Source organism: Helicoverpa zea, chromosome 21 (assembly GCF_022581195.2).
Source record: "Helicoverpa zea isolate HzStark_Cry1AcR chromosome 21, ilHelZeax1.1, whole genome shotgun sequence".
Taxonomy (NCBI): Eukaryota; Metazoa; Arthropoda; class Insecta; order Lepidoptera; family Noctuidae; genus Helicoverpa; species Helicoverpa zea.
In genome coordinates, this window is record NC_061472.1 from 8,797,987 (window position 1) to 8,815,614 (window position 17,628).

General features: G+C 37.3%; 1 protein-coding gene across 2 annotated transcripts in view; it reads right to left on the reverse strand.

Moving 5' to 3' along the window:
- The window catches only part of LOC124640822 (calcium uptake protein 3, mitochondrial), an 82,711-nt gene that overhangs the window by 7,952 nt on the left and 57,131 nt on the right, over positions 1 to 17,628 (reverse strand). For both annotated transcript variants that reach the window (XM_047178757.1, XM_047178756.1), the window contains exons 2-5: positions 1,268 to 1,406; positions 782 to 892; positions 569 to 616; positions 182 to 264 (exon numbers count right to left, since the gene is read on the reverse strand). In XM_047178757.1, coding sequence (XP_047034713.1) covers positions 182 to 264; positions 569 to 616; positions 782 to 892; positions 1,268 to 1,406 — 381 coding nt within the window. The remainder of the gene's footprint in view (positions 1 to 181; positions 265 to 568; positions 617 to 781; positions 893 to 1,267; positions 1,407 to 17,628) is intronic.

Here is a 17,628-nt window from a genome sequence, read left to right on the forward strand (position 1 = left end):
TGGTTTGTTTATCTTAACACCAAGGCAGCTTGAGGGTGATTAATGTTCAATAGTTCTATGTTAAGACCCTGATGCCTGTGCCCTGCACTTAACGCTGACCAAAACGCATGAATGAAAATGGTATTTTCTACAAAATTGCTCCCCGCTCGTCCCTTACACCATTTCACATGTGCATACTCACGACTAGGAACTCGTTCTTATCAACGCGCTGGTTGCCGTCCGTATCAAACATGTTGAACGCGATGCGGAAACCTGAAGCCGGCTCTGAAACACCGAATTATGTGTTGCAGATTACTGGCAGATGGGGCAAGGAAATTAGAGGTTTTGTTAACATAGTGTAAATTTTGTTTAGGCATTTGTCTTATAGCCTGGGGAGCTCGTTGGTGACACTCTAATAGTCCACGTGGGGAGAGGGACGTAGGCAGCGGGGGTGATTACAGACAGCTGACAGGACTATAACTAAAACTGACTAAAGCTGGCCAAGGCTGACTGTAGGTCCAAGGAAATACCTAAGTGATCCTATAAGGACAGGATCACTTAGGTCAAATTTTGTACTGAATATACTTACTTGTTAAAATTGAGAGCAGGAACAGGTACTCTGTGTAAGAGATGATCCCTGAAAAATTAAAGAGTTGAGATCAACAAAATGTTTTATAGATTGCCAGTCATCTTGTATTTGTTGGTTTATACATATATCTACATTTTAGTTTATTTTGGTTGAAACCTTTTGATATTTTATGATATAGTCAGATCTTGTAGACAGAATATCACTGAAGTTTACCTTTGTCCCTCATATTGCGGAACATCTGGGAGGATCCCTTCTTGAGCGCCGGCGTGTGGTCCCGAAGGTACTCAATCTCTTTGGTAGTCAGCACACGACGTTTTAGACGAGCTGTCAAAAGCAATAATCAAGTTGACATTAACAAGCTGTTCCCCGCGGTTTTAGCCGCGTCTCGTGGAAAATACTTCTCGCACCTGGATAAAATGTAGCCTATGTCGCGGAGGGTTAAGTGTAGCTTCTCAACGGTGAAAGAATGATTCAAATCGGTTCAGCAGCTTCGCATCCAAAAGGGTAGAAGCAAACCAAAAAAATATATATAACGTATAGAAATCGCAAAGGCTTTAAACGTCTTTTAATATACAAAGAGAAATATCTTTTACCGGGCAGCATGACACTACAGAACAAGACTTTTAGGTCTCCGTAACTATAGTTAAATGTGACCTTGGTATACTTTCTATATGAACAGTGTAAATAAACTGTACTCACGCCTAGGCTCCTGCTCGACCACGGACTCGAGGAAGTCCTGAGGAGTCATGTACAGCTGGCCGCCGTACTCCACGCTCGCGAACTTGATGAACCGCCTCTCTCGGGAGGTCAGCTTCACCGATCTGGCAAGCTCATCCGGCTGGAACAAATGAATGTTTCGTTAGCTGGCTTTGTAAAAATAATGTTTATTGACCAAATTTTTTAATATAATCACGTATTTTTTAAAATCATTCATCGTTACAATAGCAAGGTGATTAAGATGAACCCTGGTACCCAAGGTTAGATATAGCTTGTGTTATTGGTACCATCGTTTTCTTTTATTATTTGCTCAAAATAACAGATGTTCAATTTTTTCAATTGGTACAATTTCACTTAAAATTATAAAATATATTAAAAGAATATGGTTGATTCTGAACGATGTATATATACCTATACGTAGTGTACGCTAATCTGAAAATCTACAAACGTAGTAGAATGATGTATAGAACGAAGAAACGCGGTTTGAGCCTCAGATTAATTTATTGGATGTGGTGTCTTTTTAGTTCAAAGCTGATTTGCTAATGATATCTGATTCCATCTCTAAAACTAGCAACCTAGCAACGACTAATCCTAGTATTGTATCAATAAATGGTACGAAAGCTCTAATGGAATCGCTCTGTTCCGTGTTTTGGCATCGTTGAGTGATGCTCGGTTTACAGGGCACGGGCCGATGCACCCACTGTTCATATCAATCGGTAAATCTATGAACTTGGTGCGTAGACGCGCGACTAAAAGTCGTCAAAGGATTTTAAAATAAATATTTTTGAGTAGAAAATGCTGGACCGTCTTTTTAGCTGCAAGTCCGTAAAGATATATAGTCAGGTACTATATTTATAGTTTGTTCAACTTCATTCAACACCACCTTGTTTCCACCTGTCTCTAAAACAGTCTATTTATGTAAATATGTCCAGAAGATTTTCGCAACGCAGGAATTTTATAATCAGCCTCATTATTCAACAGCTCTCTCAGTCTAGATTCTACAATTACATAATATTGTAACTACAATTTGTAGTGTCACCGAAGAGATAAATTTCTGCCAATGTTTATTGACAGGAATTCGTTTTGTAAGATTTCTGGAAGATAAAACTGGGTTTGATTGGCGCTGCGTTACGTCACTTCCAGTCTAAGTAATCTGTGTGTAAGGATATAGATCTGAGGTGATTAAATGCCTTGTTTTGTACCTAGCTGTTAGTCGTGTCAGAGATAATAATAGCAACCCTACATTTTGTACTTTATTTATTGAGTAAAAAACAATACTTGCTTTTTAGGAAAATAGCGAAGTTAGTCAAACATTATAAATCTTATGAAATTGAACGAAGATTATAGAAGCTTAATCTTCGACTTGATCAACAAATAGCTATAATTGATATTTATATAAAAAATAAAATTACAGTCTTCACTTTAAAAGCCAAATAAATGATATTTCTGCAAAAATAAAAAGATATTTTACACAGCATTTCCAAAAGTTCCGACTAAAAAGTCGCCCGATTACACAGTCCCACATTTTAACTCTAACAATACAATCAAAGCTAAGAACTAAAAATAAACGAAGTGGAAACTAGTAATAAGATACGCGGAACAAAAGTATTTTTCCCTGTTCCTTAAAATAATATTTTCAGTAATGCGTTGTACGGCGAAAACGGACGCGGAGGCGACTTTTGCTAAATTGGGCGACACTATTTTTGTTCGGTTGACTTAGTAACCAGTGTATTTAGGACTTTTATGGACATGATTTTCCATCGCTTTCTCGTTTTAGATATGGTTTAATTTACGTAAATTATAAAATTTCCAATAAACCATAGAACGAGGAGCAATCATTTCTGAGGTGGTTGATGAGCCTTTTAACAACGACTGTAACAGCCTTACTACAAAAACTTAAACATCTGTTGAACACTTGTCTAAAAAACGTGTGGCTGCCAAACGGACCTTATTACAAAATCATAATCTGATTTTTTTAGACAAGTGTTCAACAGAAGTTTAAAGGTTTTTGTGCTACGACGGTTAATGTCTAATTAAATACTTACATTTAACTGAAATTAATAGTAGGTACGATTACTTACAACAAGTTTTAAACTTTCAAGTCAGAAAACACTCACAATTAATTTAAAGAAGTCAGTATTTTATATTTAACTAGCTTTTGCCCGCGGCTTCGCTCCCGTCAACTGACTTCTCTACTTTACCCTATTTTTTTTTCATAAGAACCTTCTCCTGACAATAACAAACACAACAAAAAAGAATTAGCCAAATTGGTCCAGGCGTTGTTGAGTTATGCGCTTACCAACACATTTTGCGATTCATTTTTATATTACAGATTCGTTAACAACCTGTATGGTTTTGAATTATCGCTAGAAAATTGTTTCCATAAGAAGCCTCGGTCCAAGTTATACTGGTCACAACATTTTGGGCTCAGAACAGTGACAATGGATTTGTATTACGTGACAGCGTGATACTAATGCAGTGTTTTCGGGATTAAGTGTTGAAGGATAGCCTTTTATCATTCTAAATGTTGTTTATTTTCAATTTGTCACTGCAGTGTAAATAGAAGGACTTTTATAGACAATGTGGATCATTTGTGTTAGTTTTAAGAATGCATATGCTGAGGCTATTTTTTTCTATCATCAAATGACCGCTCCCGCTGTGGGTGCAGCATGACGTAGTGTTAGACTCTTACTGACTAAAATCGACATTGTTCCTTCTTAAGCCCTAATAGTACCAGGGCCGCGGTAACTGCGGGTCTCAGGACATTTCCGAAAGAACATTTTGGATTAAAAAACGCACCCTTAGAATCACAACAGAATCAGTAAATCTTTAAACAAATAATTCCCTTATCGGGCCGATAAATCAGGTTTGTAACAAGCCCTACTTAATAGTAGTTTTGTCACAAATATAGCGATAAATTACGCGGAACCACCCCCGAAAAGAGTTATAAATCCTTACAAATGAGGTAAATGTTTGTTTGAACAATTTATGTTTTCAATGGGGTATTTTTTTGGCTTTTGTCGGGTCAGCTCGAAGATTCATGAGTGGAGGCGCCATCTGAATATATTATGGTCAAGATTGTGAAAGATGCCGACAAACGAAAGGCAAAATTCATGGACAAAGTTGAAGTTGTCGTGAATAACTACAGTAAAAGTAATAAGTACATGCCATTTCTAAACAGTCTTTTGCAAGCTTTACCATCCATATTGCATTTTATGTAATGAGTCTGAGTGGGTTAAGTATCTGACTTCTTTTCTATTTCGATATTTTTTTCAATACCACCTGTGACTTTTTTCTGCTGATTTGAGGAAATGGAACAAGCACGCAGCGGCGGCCCTAGCCATTGCGAGGCTACGTGCGGCAGGTCTATGCGAGGCCCTTTGTCCTACGTGAAAAGATGTGCTGGGAGAGTAAGCTGGCGTTTTGATTTAGCTAAACGTCATGTTTGAGGAGAAATGCTCAAGTTATCATCATCATCATCATCATCTCAGCCATAGGACGTCCACTGCTGAACATAGGCCTCCCCCTTAGATCTCCACAGATACCTGTTGGAAGCGACCTGCATCCAGCGTCTTCCGGCGAACTTTATAAGGTCGTCTATCCACCTCGTTGGTGGACGTCCTACGCTGCGCTTGCTAGTCCGTGGTCTCCACTCCAGCACTTTTCGGCCCCATCTGCCATTTGCTCTGCGAGCAATGTGGCCTGCCCATTGCCACTTCAACTTGGCTAATCCGGTGGGCTATATCGGTGACTTTGGTTCGTCTACGGATCTCCTCGTTTCGGATTCGATCACGTAGAGAAACACCGAGCATAGCCCTCTCCATAGCTCGTTGAGCGACTTTGAGCTTTGAGATGAGGCCGATAGTGAGAGACCACGTTTCTGTGCCGTAAGTCAACACTGGTAACACACATTGGTTGAAGACTTTCGTCTTGAGGCACTGAGGTATGTCGGACGAAAAGACATTGCGTAGTTTCCCGAACGCTGCCCAGCCGAGTTGGATGCTCAAGTTAAACAAATAAATAAAATGTTATTTTTACTACAGTTTATACTTAAAGAATCACAAAATTAACAAATATAAAATGATCTGATGCTTGCGACTTTTCTTAAGAAATCTTTAATTAAAGCAGAATAATCGAATGAATGAGCAACGTTATTTTCGATCGAAAGAATAGCAAGGGTTGAAAGTCGATCTTGTGTCATCGAATTCCCTAAACATGTTTTAATAATTTTAAGCCTCGAAAAACTGCTTTTTCGATATTATTATTTTATTATTTGAATTCTCAAGACTATTTCGGTAGTGGGATAAATTTCAGTTAAATTATTTTCTAATATATATTTCAGCACCGAGATAATATTCAGCTCTTCGTATAACTGATTCAGGGCCGTCTCTAGCTCATGTAACGCCCGGGTGCAATCATGATCCAAGCACCCCCTATGTATTGAAAGATTGTGACTTGACTAGTTCGAACGTCGTAAATAAGTTCATACGGAAACTAGGAATTGTTTTCTTGTTAATAAAAGGACTTAAAAGCGGCGCTACCTTCTAGGTTCGGCTAAAAAAGGATGAAAAAATAAAAGAAGTGGAAAGTAAAGCACCCGCGAGCGTAGCGAGCGCAAAAATTTTGAGTTTTGGGACATAAAAGTACTCTAATCAAGTTAAAAGGAAAGGTACTGGCAAGTGAACGGCCTCAAGCGTAGCGAGCGCGAATTTTTTGAAATTGTTTGTTTAAGGACTCTCAAATTCGGAATTTAACCACAAATAAAAGGAATCCGTGACTGGATCGAGAGCTAGTTGTTTTTGTTACTTTGGTGTTCCAACTTTTTGTTAAATTCAGGACTCAAAAAGTAAACGCAGAATAAATTAGAAATAAAGAAAAAATGCATATTGTTTTTTGGACCAGACATATTTTACATTTTTTTTTATATTAGTGTGGGTTGTGGCGCGAGGCCCCCCCAAGCGCGAGGCCCTGTGCGAAGGCACAGTTCGCACACCCCTAGGGCCGCCACTGCAAGCACGTGAATAAAGCTTCGTTTTCACACAATTTGGGCGTACTTTCCCAACTTTTCCCCTAAACCAAAAAAGGCGAAACCAACACAATGCGACAACCCGCAAACAACTTTCTATAATAATGTTAAATGTTTCCTCCGATGGTGATATTAAATCACCGGCACCATGTATCGGATAGTACACAATATTAATTCCATTTATACTGGTAGCCATTAGAAACAATTTAGAGGCGTATTATCCGTCGCGGACATTAATAAATACTGTTTGTTTTGAACTAGCTGTGCGCCCCGGCTCCTGTCGTGTAGTTTGTTCGCTCAGTGATGTAATGTGAAGGGTATGAATTTAATATCGATGGAACAAGTACTTAATATCGATGGTGTGGGTAGTTTGATTTAATTTCAAGTGCTGGTACCGTTTGAAGCTGTTACGATTTTGCGGTATAAAGTCTTTATAAATTAATTATGATTTCCATTGGTAAAAAATATTCGCCACATAATGGTAGTATACATTAGCAATAATCTTTTGCCGATTACACTCAGAAATAATAACCTTAGTCGTAGATCACAGAGACAACGACAATCCCAATTAGGTTGTTAATGTAAGTAATACCTAAAATCTTCATCAGATGTCCAGCTGTGGGTGACAGTTTTTTACTGGCTAAAACCCACCTTTGTTTCTTTTGAAGGCCTTATGAGCACTAAGACTGCGGTTTTTCTTTCGACCAATCCCTAAGCCCCAGCAAGAAGCAGTAAATACCTTAAAGTAGCCCATCAGCACATTTCTCTCAAACAGCCACATAAACTGACCGACACACAAACAGAAAACACCAATTTGCATCCCATTAGACGTAGTTAATTTGACATAAGGTCACATACATACACACGGACTCGCCACAACAGGTTGAAAGACGATAATTGTGGTAACCTAACCTAATGAGCAGTTTATGATGGCCATCGCGATAGCCCGGACCCCTAATTGTTCTTCTAGCATGTGTTGGTAGAAAACATCGCTGATTCATGATGGGAAGTTACGGATGATACGGATCATGCTGTCCGATGGGATCTTACCACTGAGTAAAGAAAGATGAGAGGAGATGCCATAATGCAGGTAGATTAGGTACATTCTTCTAGGTCAAATAAGCACGGTGGGCATGACCAAAACGTTTAGTTACGAGTGAACCAACGAGTTCGGGTTCTTTGAGACATCTTTTTTAAAAAAATTTGGTATCACAAAAATGGGCGGGTTCCAAGGAAGACTAATAAGAGTGGAGGCAGTAACCGTTCCCGTCATTGTGACATTAGGGTTCGTTCAGATAGACCGGGTCGGAGAGCATCGGCGCGCATTATTCTTTTCACTCAGACCGGAGCCGATCAGCTGCGCTAGCATTAAAGAGCATGCAAATGGAGCCAAACGTCAAGAAAAAATACACGATCGGAGCCGATCGGCTCCTCTTATTATTTCACACCGAGCGCATTCGAGCATTCTCAATGACAAAAGCAGTGCGCAAGCAAAAATAAACCTTACCTCAAATACTAATAACTCAATTTTCAACGTGTTAAGAATTTGCTTTGCTCTCCGAGCCGATCTGTCTGAACGGACCCTAACGCATTGTGGGGCGCCACTTTTAGGAGATTTTCCGTTATGGCATCTCCGCTAGATATTTGGTTCTCCGTGGATCTTACTGAGGATTTCTCTTTAGCCTAGTAGGTGCTAGGATTAGTGAGATTATAGGTTAAGTGTGCTACTGGCCTGGTGGCGTATCTTGTAATCTGATAACGCTTTGTCGGTGTTAGAAGTCTTTCTCTTGTTATATGCGTCTCAAACACAGATTTATGTGGGAAATCTAATAGATATTATGACGCAGGTACTGTAAATAATATTGAAAAATGCTGTTTGAAACATATTCATAACTAAGAACCGTTAGAGTTTTCACCCGCCTCCCAAGAAAACCCTTTGACATCGATTACCTGGGTCCCGGGAAGCTACTTTGAAATCGGTTACTCCGGACATGCTTTGGGAAGCTTTTTCGAAGGCTATGAGATTTTGGAGCTTTATTGGATCAACAGAACACAACTTGTTGTGTGTCTACTTTTTGGATATATGTGGTTATGTAAATGGTTTTCTTATATTAACTACGAACACAAGACACACAAAACGATCGTACACAAAATATCTGAGATTTTGGGAGTACAATACTTATGGGCTACAAAAGCGATCAATTGAATCACAATAAGCATATTCAGAATCGCAAAGCCAATTACGCTGTAATTAAGATTCTGGCTAATTTGCCCGTCGTTGAATATTTTCTCACTTACGATATCGTATTGCTAATTACTTAACGAGAATGTGAAGTATTTTATCGGAATGCCGCAAATGATGCTGAGGAAACTTGCTGTGTTGGGTTTGCAAGATATCTTAATAAATGCATATTTAAACTTATGGATCTATTCGCTACTGATGATTTAAATTGCATGTTTAAGAACATGAGGATAAATTAGGTTTTCTGTAAGAAGCTATATTTTTTTAGATCTGCCTGAAACTATATTTCAAATATGTATTGACATTCATTTCATTTTATTTCTAGGAACGATAGTATGATTAGACTATACCTTTTTAACAGCACTTTCACACTATTCGGTTGTCCGTGAGCTACTATTTGAATTTTCTATATGGCCTTTCATTTTATCTGTAGCAGCCTGAACCCCTATATTTTGTTTATTTATCACGTCGTTAATATTTTAGCAGACTAGCAACACCTCTGAAGCCCTATCAATTAGATGGATCCAGAGTAATATATGCAAGCGATTCTCACGCTCATTGGTCGAGCTATGAAGGCTTGTAGTCTACGTACTAATGTTACTACGAACAGTACTGATTAATAGGCTAGCTTCGTCGATAGAAATCGTCATTACGCCGTACATATTTTACTGGGGACGGGTTCGTGCCCGTTTCACCGTTAGCTAGCATAATTTTAAGTTTTGCGCACACAGATAGTTATTAAGGCTTGTTTATATCAATGTCTGGTTTGTTTGTGATTGATGACTGGTTGTGTACCTGCTAATTGGCGTGGTATTGTGTTGTGGTAATGGTAGTTGTTACTAAATAATAAGCTTTTGTGGAACCTTCTATTTTCAGGAGTTTACGCCATCGACCAAATTACCAATAATTAGGCTTATCCACAAAAACATGCGTCATGCGCTTATTATCGTTACTTATTTGTTACTTACTTAATCCTACCCTTCTCCCTATTAGTCTCTATTGATCAAGCTTAAAAACAAAAGGTGATCTAAAATCATTTCTGCATTGAATAGTTTCACAAACATTTTACCAAGAACTTAAACATTAAACAAACAAATAGTTACAACAAAACAAACAGTCCATTCATAGTAGTAACACAGGTCCAAGCCATCAAGTGGTGAATGGGAAAAAGCGTGAATGTTAGCCAGGCTCCAATTAAAAGCGACGGCCTTATCTATCAATACTAGCTTTGTAAGGCTGTACCTACGCCTCAGCGGACTGATATCCGTAGCATTTCATTTACCTGTTTCAGTAGGGTCGCCCATAGAAAGGTAAATAAAAATTGCATTTATATTTTTGTGCCTTTTTATACCTGCTAAATATGGTTTATTATTTTTCCAGCGTTATGAGTTAAAATTCGAATCAATATTGTTTCTATTATAATTCATAAATAGGACTGGTACATTTGTAGACTCCCTTAGTTTTCCAGATTATATACTTCTGTCAACCCTCCTACTTTTCAGTAGGCTATTTATGTCTTGTAGAACATCGGGACGGAGCTCAATCGCATTGTTCTGAGTTTTATAAATTGGATAAACAAAGTTACCATAAGGGTTCTCAATTTCGGTCCTTAACGTTTGGAAAAGTGATTTTCATAAATAAATCTCATATTGAATGGAAAAGAATGTCATCTTTGGCATTCACTTAATTTAAGTTTCGTTTTCTGCCTACCATTGATACGTATTCCACCGGACGGATCATTTAAAGTCCCAACCAATTGAGCAGCCCTAGATACAGCTTTCAATTTGACCAGCTGCGGTAAATATTGTTTGTATCGCTTCATCTGTGTGAATGAAAGTATGAACGATCGGACCAGCTCGTTGGGACATTGGCGTTCAAAATGTGGGTAGATGTTTGGTAATACAACTAATAACTGCTAATGTTTTGCTAGAGGAGTGACAGAACATTGTGTAACTATCAAAGCGGATTGTAGGTAAATCTGGGAATGAAGCAATTTGCTGTATTTACAAAATACTGTTTGTTTTATGTAAAGCAACTGCTATGGGGTTTAGCAAAAGGAAGCTTATAATTTAGGATAACAATTTTTCATCAGATTACTATGATACTATTGTAAGTCGTAACAAGTCCTCGTGCAGTATTTTAGTTATTTATCGCAGTAGCTTTTTAGTTTAGACGAGGCAAACAGGCGGCAAAGGATTTTAAAAATAATAACAACTAATAAGCTGTTAGGTTTTCCCATATTTCCCTAGTGATCAAGTTCTAAAACTTTATCCAAGCCCTAACAGCTAAATAATGAGTGCAATAGCTCTATAAATAATTTTTCACACTAAAATATAAGCTAAGATTTCTCAACACACAATTATCTCTTCAATCACCTCACAAACCACTAATTCAATATATCAAACATTATTGACTTGATTACAACACGGAACGGCCGAAGTAGATCACATTCTAAAACCGGACATATTGGACAAAAAACGACAACAACATAAAACTTCTGTATGCGCCATTTATTACGGCAAATGTCAGTGCCCGTGCGCAACTAGTGCAAAATTGGTCGTATTAACTGAGTGGCCGGTGGTAGTTGGCATGACAGAGTGGCGCCACAGAATAAAGAAAAATGAAGGCATTTTCATTTTAATTAATATTAATGACTCTTTAGGTATCTATGTGTGAACTCTGATGTCCACGTTTTTAATTGATTACGGGGGAAAAAGGTTATCTCTGGTCTTGTAGAAATGCAAAGGTCATAAACGTTTTTTCTGAAAAGTTATAATTTATTTACCCAAGCCAAATTATGCTGGATCTTTGTACTGCTTGCAGTTTTGAAGACATTACGGCCATCAAATCTTAAATACCTATAATTTTCCAGTTTGAATTTACTGCACGTCGGGTGTCAGTTTATTTATGTCGGTGCCGTGGGTGTAGATATGACTACGAGAATAAGTCATAATTATTTGAAAAATACTTATTATTGGATCAGGGTTTTGGTGATCTACAATCTTGGAATAGATATCCTTAATAGTATTAATCAGACCACGATTTCAATAAATTCCAGAGCTTAAATTGCAGTTCAGATGAATCATAATTTTTAAAAGTGAAGAAAACATTTTGATTTTGTACATGTTAAGATTTTTGATTATTAAATTGATAATGTGCGTAACATTATGAGCAACATTTTAATCTTCAATTCCATTTTTAGCTCTGCCGCTACGGCTTTCCTAACAAAAGCAATCACAAAACTTTTACTGCTCACCAATTTAGTACATTCTTTAAAACCTCAAGTTAAACAAATACCAAAATAAACATCACGCCACACACCTTGCCATCTTCAGTCCATTAAATCTGGCATCAAATGCAAACCGTAAAAACGATAGTAAAACACAAATAAATCATTCAGCCGATAATTGGATGGGAGTTAATATCCTGAGGGAGGATTCAGCAATTCCTGGTTCAGCAACCAACAATTTCAAACAAAATCTGGGGACGACGTAAATGTCCGTACGTCAGGAGGCTTTGAAAGGATATAATGTGTTAGGCATTTTAGTAAAATGTTAGGTTCTTAAACTGTTACGTAGTGCAAAGTTGCAAGGATTCAAAATATGTTCAATTGACGTTCTTTTCATTCAGGGGCTGATTTTCTAAACTAATCGACTATGTTCTTGCTTTACATAAAATTCATGTCCTTGATTTTAAGTCTGATTTCAAACATGTTTAAACATAGGTAGTCATATCGTTTATTGCTTTCTATAATTATATCCCCTAACATCCTGGTCTCACTAAGAACTTTTGAATCTACTACTAACAAACTAGCAAGATCAATTTTACTTACGCATCTTTAAAATGTATAAAACAATTTACCCTTTTCTAATATATTTCAATAGATAGTGCGAGTAATTTGACGTGTACTAAAGTTGTACTAGGCGAGCCAGCCGAGGGTGTAATATAAAATTGTCCGCATTAACATAAACAGTGCGACGCGACTTAGGTGCGCAGGCGCCACGACTGACGCGCTGCGTTGAGATGGATTTGTGAGAACCGACTGGGCTACAGGGACTTATTTTGTATGAGTTATTATTAACTTTTACCTGATTAAAATAATTTTATAATAATAATACTACCTTAATGCGTACCGACTTCTACCCATCTGTATCACTGAAGGTTCTACAGAATAAAAGTAACGATTTGCCTGTAGGTCTGTGTATTTCATTTATGCAACAATTTTAATTTACTTTTAATTACCGAGGAGACAAAATGTTGCCATATTTGGACTTTGTTCAACTTTCACAAAAATAATATCTTACTTACTAAGGGTAAATTGGTCAGAATCACATAGAACCCAAACATATTTTTTTCTTTTCATATTCCCATTAAAAATTCCGAGTCCATCCCTGCGAGTCGTTCCTGGACGTCCCCCATAAATCGTGAAGCGACAGTTTTAAACACTCTATTGTACAAACATTTGTATCGTATTAGCCGAACGTAATGGCTCGGCTCGCGTGATTTACCGCCCGTGTGTCACCTACCTTTGACACGCATTGTACGGGTTACAAGCTCGTGTGTATCTTGTGCAATCGTTTTAATATGGTCCCTTTTTTGTGAAGCAAATGTTATGATTACCAATTTTATGGGAATAAAACTTTCTCTGGATATTGTGTTGGTGAAAAATTCTAAGTGTGTGGTCTTGTTAAGGCTTTCGTTTTTGTTGGGTGTAGGATGATTATAAAAGATTTGAGCGATATAAAAGTGAGAAGTCATATGAATAGGAATTATTTACTATAACTTATACAGGACATATATACCTGTATGTATAGGTACTCAAAAGAAGCAGACGTTGTATTTGGCATCTTGTACACACATCGCTGTTACCCAAGAAGGTGGATCTCAAGAGTATGTTATGATAAGTAAGACTCTTGCAGAAATCAAATCCATTATACACCTGTCTGTGTATCTAAGAATACATGTAGATAGATCACCGAAAGCGATGCTATTTCAGCAATTACTCTGTTCGTATAACAGACTATTAAATAGTTCATATAGCAGAAAACGCCTAAGGCGTTAAGTCCGCCGTTGTACAAAATATGCATAACGTATTATAAATAAATAAATATTGCCTACTTAACCTGACGGAAGTGCATTGCATTTATAGTGTTTTCAATTAGGTAGATAAAAGGTTTAATAATAATTGAGTAGAACTTTTGTAGTTCAATCACGTATACAGTTTATGTTCCTTGTTCTCTGTTAAGTGATAATTTTATCACCTTACTTAGTTTTGCAAACTCAACTTGTCATTTCGTAACGATTTGTTTGAAGAGGAAAAAAATTGATACAACTTTTACATGGAAATCGTAAAATGGTTTAAACGAGTGCATAATTTTGGTTTTATATTGCATTTTTTATCTGCGGTTAAATCTACAACGTAAACAGGGCCAGTGGGAAAATAACAAATATGTATTTTGAAGGGGATATACCAGATCAAATTATTTTGCAAAACAATATTTTTATCATAACGACAATCGATTAATTTAAATCGATTCTCAAAGTACTGCCACAATTATTTCTTCAATTAACGAAAAAATTGAGGATAAAAATGTTTCCCAACACTTAGATACATGTTCACATCAATCAAACTTTCCAGTGCAGCAATAAAGTTAGCTATAAAACATAATCGATTACTGATAACGACTCACAAAGCGTACATACACCAGTGTTACTTGGTCTATGTTTTAGGAGATTTAAAATAATAGAAAAAAACTTAGCAGCTGTCATTGAATAGACAGTAAGTCTGACAATCCGTCATACCAATGGGTTTGGGTTGCTCGGGTAACTGGGTGGAGGAGATCAGACAGGCAATCGCTCCTTGTAAAACACTGGTAATCAGCTGTATCTAGTTAAACTGGAAGCTTACCCCAACATAGTCGGAAAAAGACTCGGGAGATGATGAGATAGACAAATGACAACCAGACTGCGTAGAAAATGCCATTATTCAACTTGTCTCTATCCTCATACAAAATCAGTTTAATTGTTTTTCTAATTAATATATTTTTGAAGTACCGCAAAGAAAGGTCAAGCAATAGTGGACGAAAGCGTTACCTGTTCAAAAAATATATATATACGGACCGCGGTAGTATTTAATTCAATTCTATAATTTCATTTCACAATATTTGGTCAGGTTGATATTCCAATAATTTACTTAGACAAGTTATACTTGGAATGCGTCCAGTAGTTTTATTACTTTTTATCTTGCTTTGCATAAACTTGACATTTATTAGGTTAAAGTGCACCTGCTGCACCTTGGCGTGTTAGTGACCATTTTCTCATGACCTGTTGTGGGGTCATATTTGGCAGTATTTAAACTATTGTCATAGCTATACTATTCATAGTGTCATTCTGCTTCTCGACTGTATTTTTTTATGAAACCTGTCTCACTTGAATGATATCTAACAAAATAGTATATGGAACACTTCTAAAAGACCCAGAAAAACCGAAATAGTTTAACACTGCGATCATGTCAATCGTTCCAAAAAATTCAACGCACACTGCAGACACATTCGAACATCGTTAACCAGATATCATAATCCCGTATATTACAAATACATTGAACACCAACTTGTCTGTTAATCTTATTCGTCTGAATGTTTCCGGATGCTTTGAAGCTTGTCTGTTTGTTTGTCGGCTTCGCAGCGAGGCGTCAGATTATCTGAATACTTGCTAAATACACCGAGATGACGATACATCTGTGTGAGTGATTGATATAGGTGAAAATGTCCATGTGTGAGTGAGTTTCGAGGTATTGAATCATCTGTTACACGTGAAACGAATTGCCCTAGACTTGAGTTGGCGCCAGTGACAAAAAGGTTTGATTCTAATTTTGGTTATTGAAAACTGGATGAAGATTTAAAAGATGGACGTGGAGAAGATAATTATAACAAAGCAGAGGAAGCTAACAGATAAGTAAAAAAAGCTAAAATAACCTCATAAGACCGCGAAAAAATCCAACTTAAACTTGAAAGTAAGTCGCTCTTATCAAGATATAAACAAACCTACATTAAAGACCTAATAAATAGAATTGCATGTCGTCATTATTTTACTAGCACTTCAAGATAACAGTTACACAGCATATTGGTTGAACTATTAATAATGATCGAGACTTTATAGTCCATAAATGTAAGTAAACACAAAGTTAAACAGTTACATTTAGGCGTTATATTTTCGCCAGCACTGTTATAGCAAAACTAGATACAATTTATGATCCTATCAGCCAACCAGTGGGGGACATTCCCTTAAAATAGTTTGAGTACTCTCACACTGAAGATAGTAGAAGATATGTGGATATGGCATAAGCATATGAGAAGGATATTTCGAAATAAATGTTTTCTTTGATCTAAACAAAGGCCACATACTTCGCGTGGTTGACGAGGAAGCAAGCGTTGAGACCCTCATAGAAATAAGCATGGACACATTTTAATATAACAAATCTTCAAAAAAATATAATAGAAAACATTAGACACATAACTGATTAAAAATGGCATATGTATAGAACTAATGACGTAAGCAAGTCATATACAAGCGACAAGACAGACTCCCATGCATCTTGAGGCACGATCGCAGACTGTTGGCACATCCCCCAATTCACTGCTCCACGCGCGCCCTTCGCGTACATAGTTTTATTCGACATATTTCCGCATTCAAGGTTGTGACATCAAGTTGAATGCAACGCGTACTACATACCCAGGAGACAGGCTCCGTACATTTGTGTCGGACATTTGGACATTTGTTTACGAGAGAATGTTTGAAGACAAGCGCTTTGTTTGGTTCCCAGTAAGTGGGCTAAAGGTCGGAGCTGCACTGTTTTGTTTGGATTGACGTGTCCCAGTAGCTGGAACTTCGTAAATATACTTGACATAGTACAAGTTGGTGCTTACTTCATTAGAAATGTGTGACGGCGTGGTGACGGCAGAAACAACAAAACGTTGCAACGTTCCACGAGTGTTTTGAATATTTTTAAGTTTCGCCATCCCTCATTGCACATTTTTCAGCACATGAATTTCAACATACTATAAGAGCAATTTAGCTAACATTTCTGCACAGTTCAATTAAATCAAATACTTTTTACGTGCAATAGCGTCCCTTAAATCTTTTGTATAGATCTAAGGTAATAACAACACCTCTCAATATCCTACGAATCTAGATAATACCCGAGCAGCATCTTCATCATATTCCTCGGCAGAAACTGGTTGATATATGATAAACTCTGATCGCGATTACAGGCGAGGATAGCGGGCTAATGGCAGATTACCGGCGCCCGGCACACCTTACACTTTGCTATAAATATCGAAAACGAAAGTGGAAGTGCTGAATTTAGCTGAGAAATTCTCGGAGAGGAATGAGGCTGTAAGTTTATGGTGTTTTAATGGTGATAGGATGAGTTGTAAGGAATTTGCGTTTGTTTGCACATTTCCCAAGGGTAAATCGTAGGTCCTGGTTGTTGAATTCCTTTGGCTCGTTTTATGTCGCTGTAGAATGGTCCTACCGTTATAATTATTCATAAGAACAAAATGGAAAGATCCGATGGATCACTAAAATATTTGTTCCAACCAAATCTCGTATTGATACTTTCACTAACACTATAGAACAAATTATTATTATTTATCGAATCGAATATTTAGACCCTATGTAACAGCAAAGTAAAACGACTGCTAATCTTGATCATGTAATCTGCTACGATCAATTACCCCTCCATTACCCCAGATAACCTGGCGCTAACTATACCTTGTTAATAAGACAAATTGATAACCACCGACTTACCTACCATTAGCATGGTAAGCAAGGCAAATGGACGTATTAGTACGTGACTATCCTTTGTAAAGTGGGTGATTAATCTCGCTCGACAGCGCACAAGATCTATTAGAATTGACATCTTGAAGAGCAAATATGAGTAGTTTTGAAACAAATTGGTTTTGCCTTATAAGGAAAATGTGGAACGTAATTTCATTGGGCCTGTTCTGTATGACCTTTGGTCGTATTGCTATATGCATATTTATTAACTTTAAGTTTTACTATCACTTTGATTGC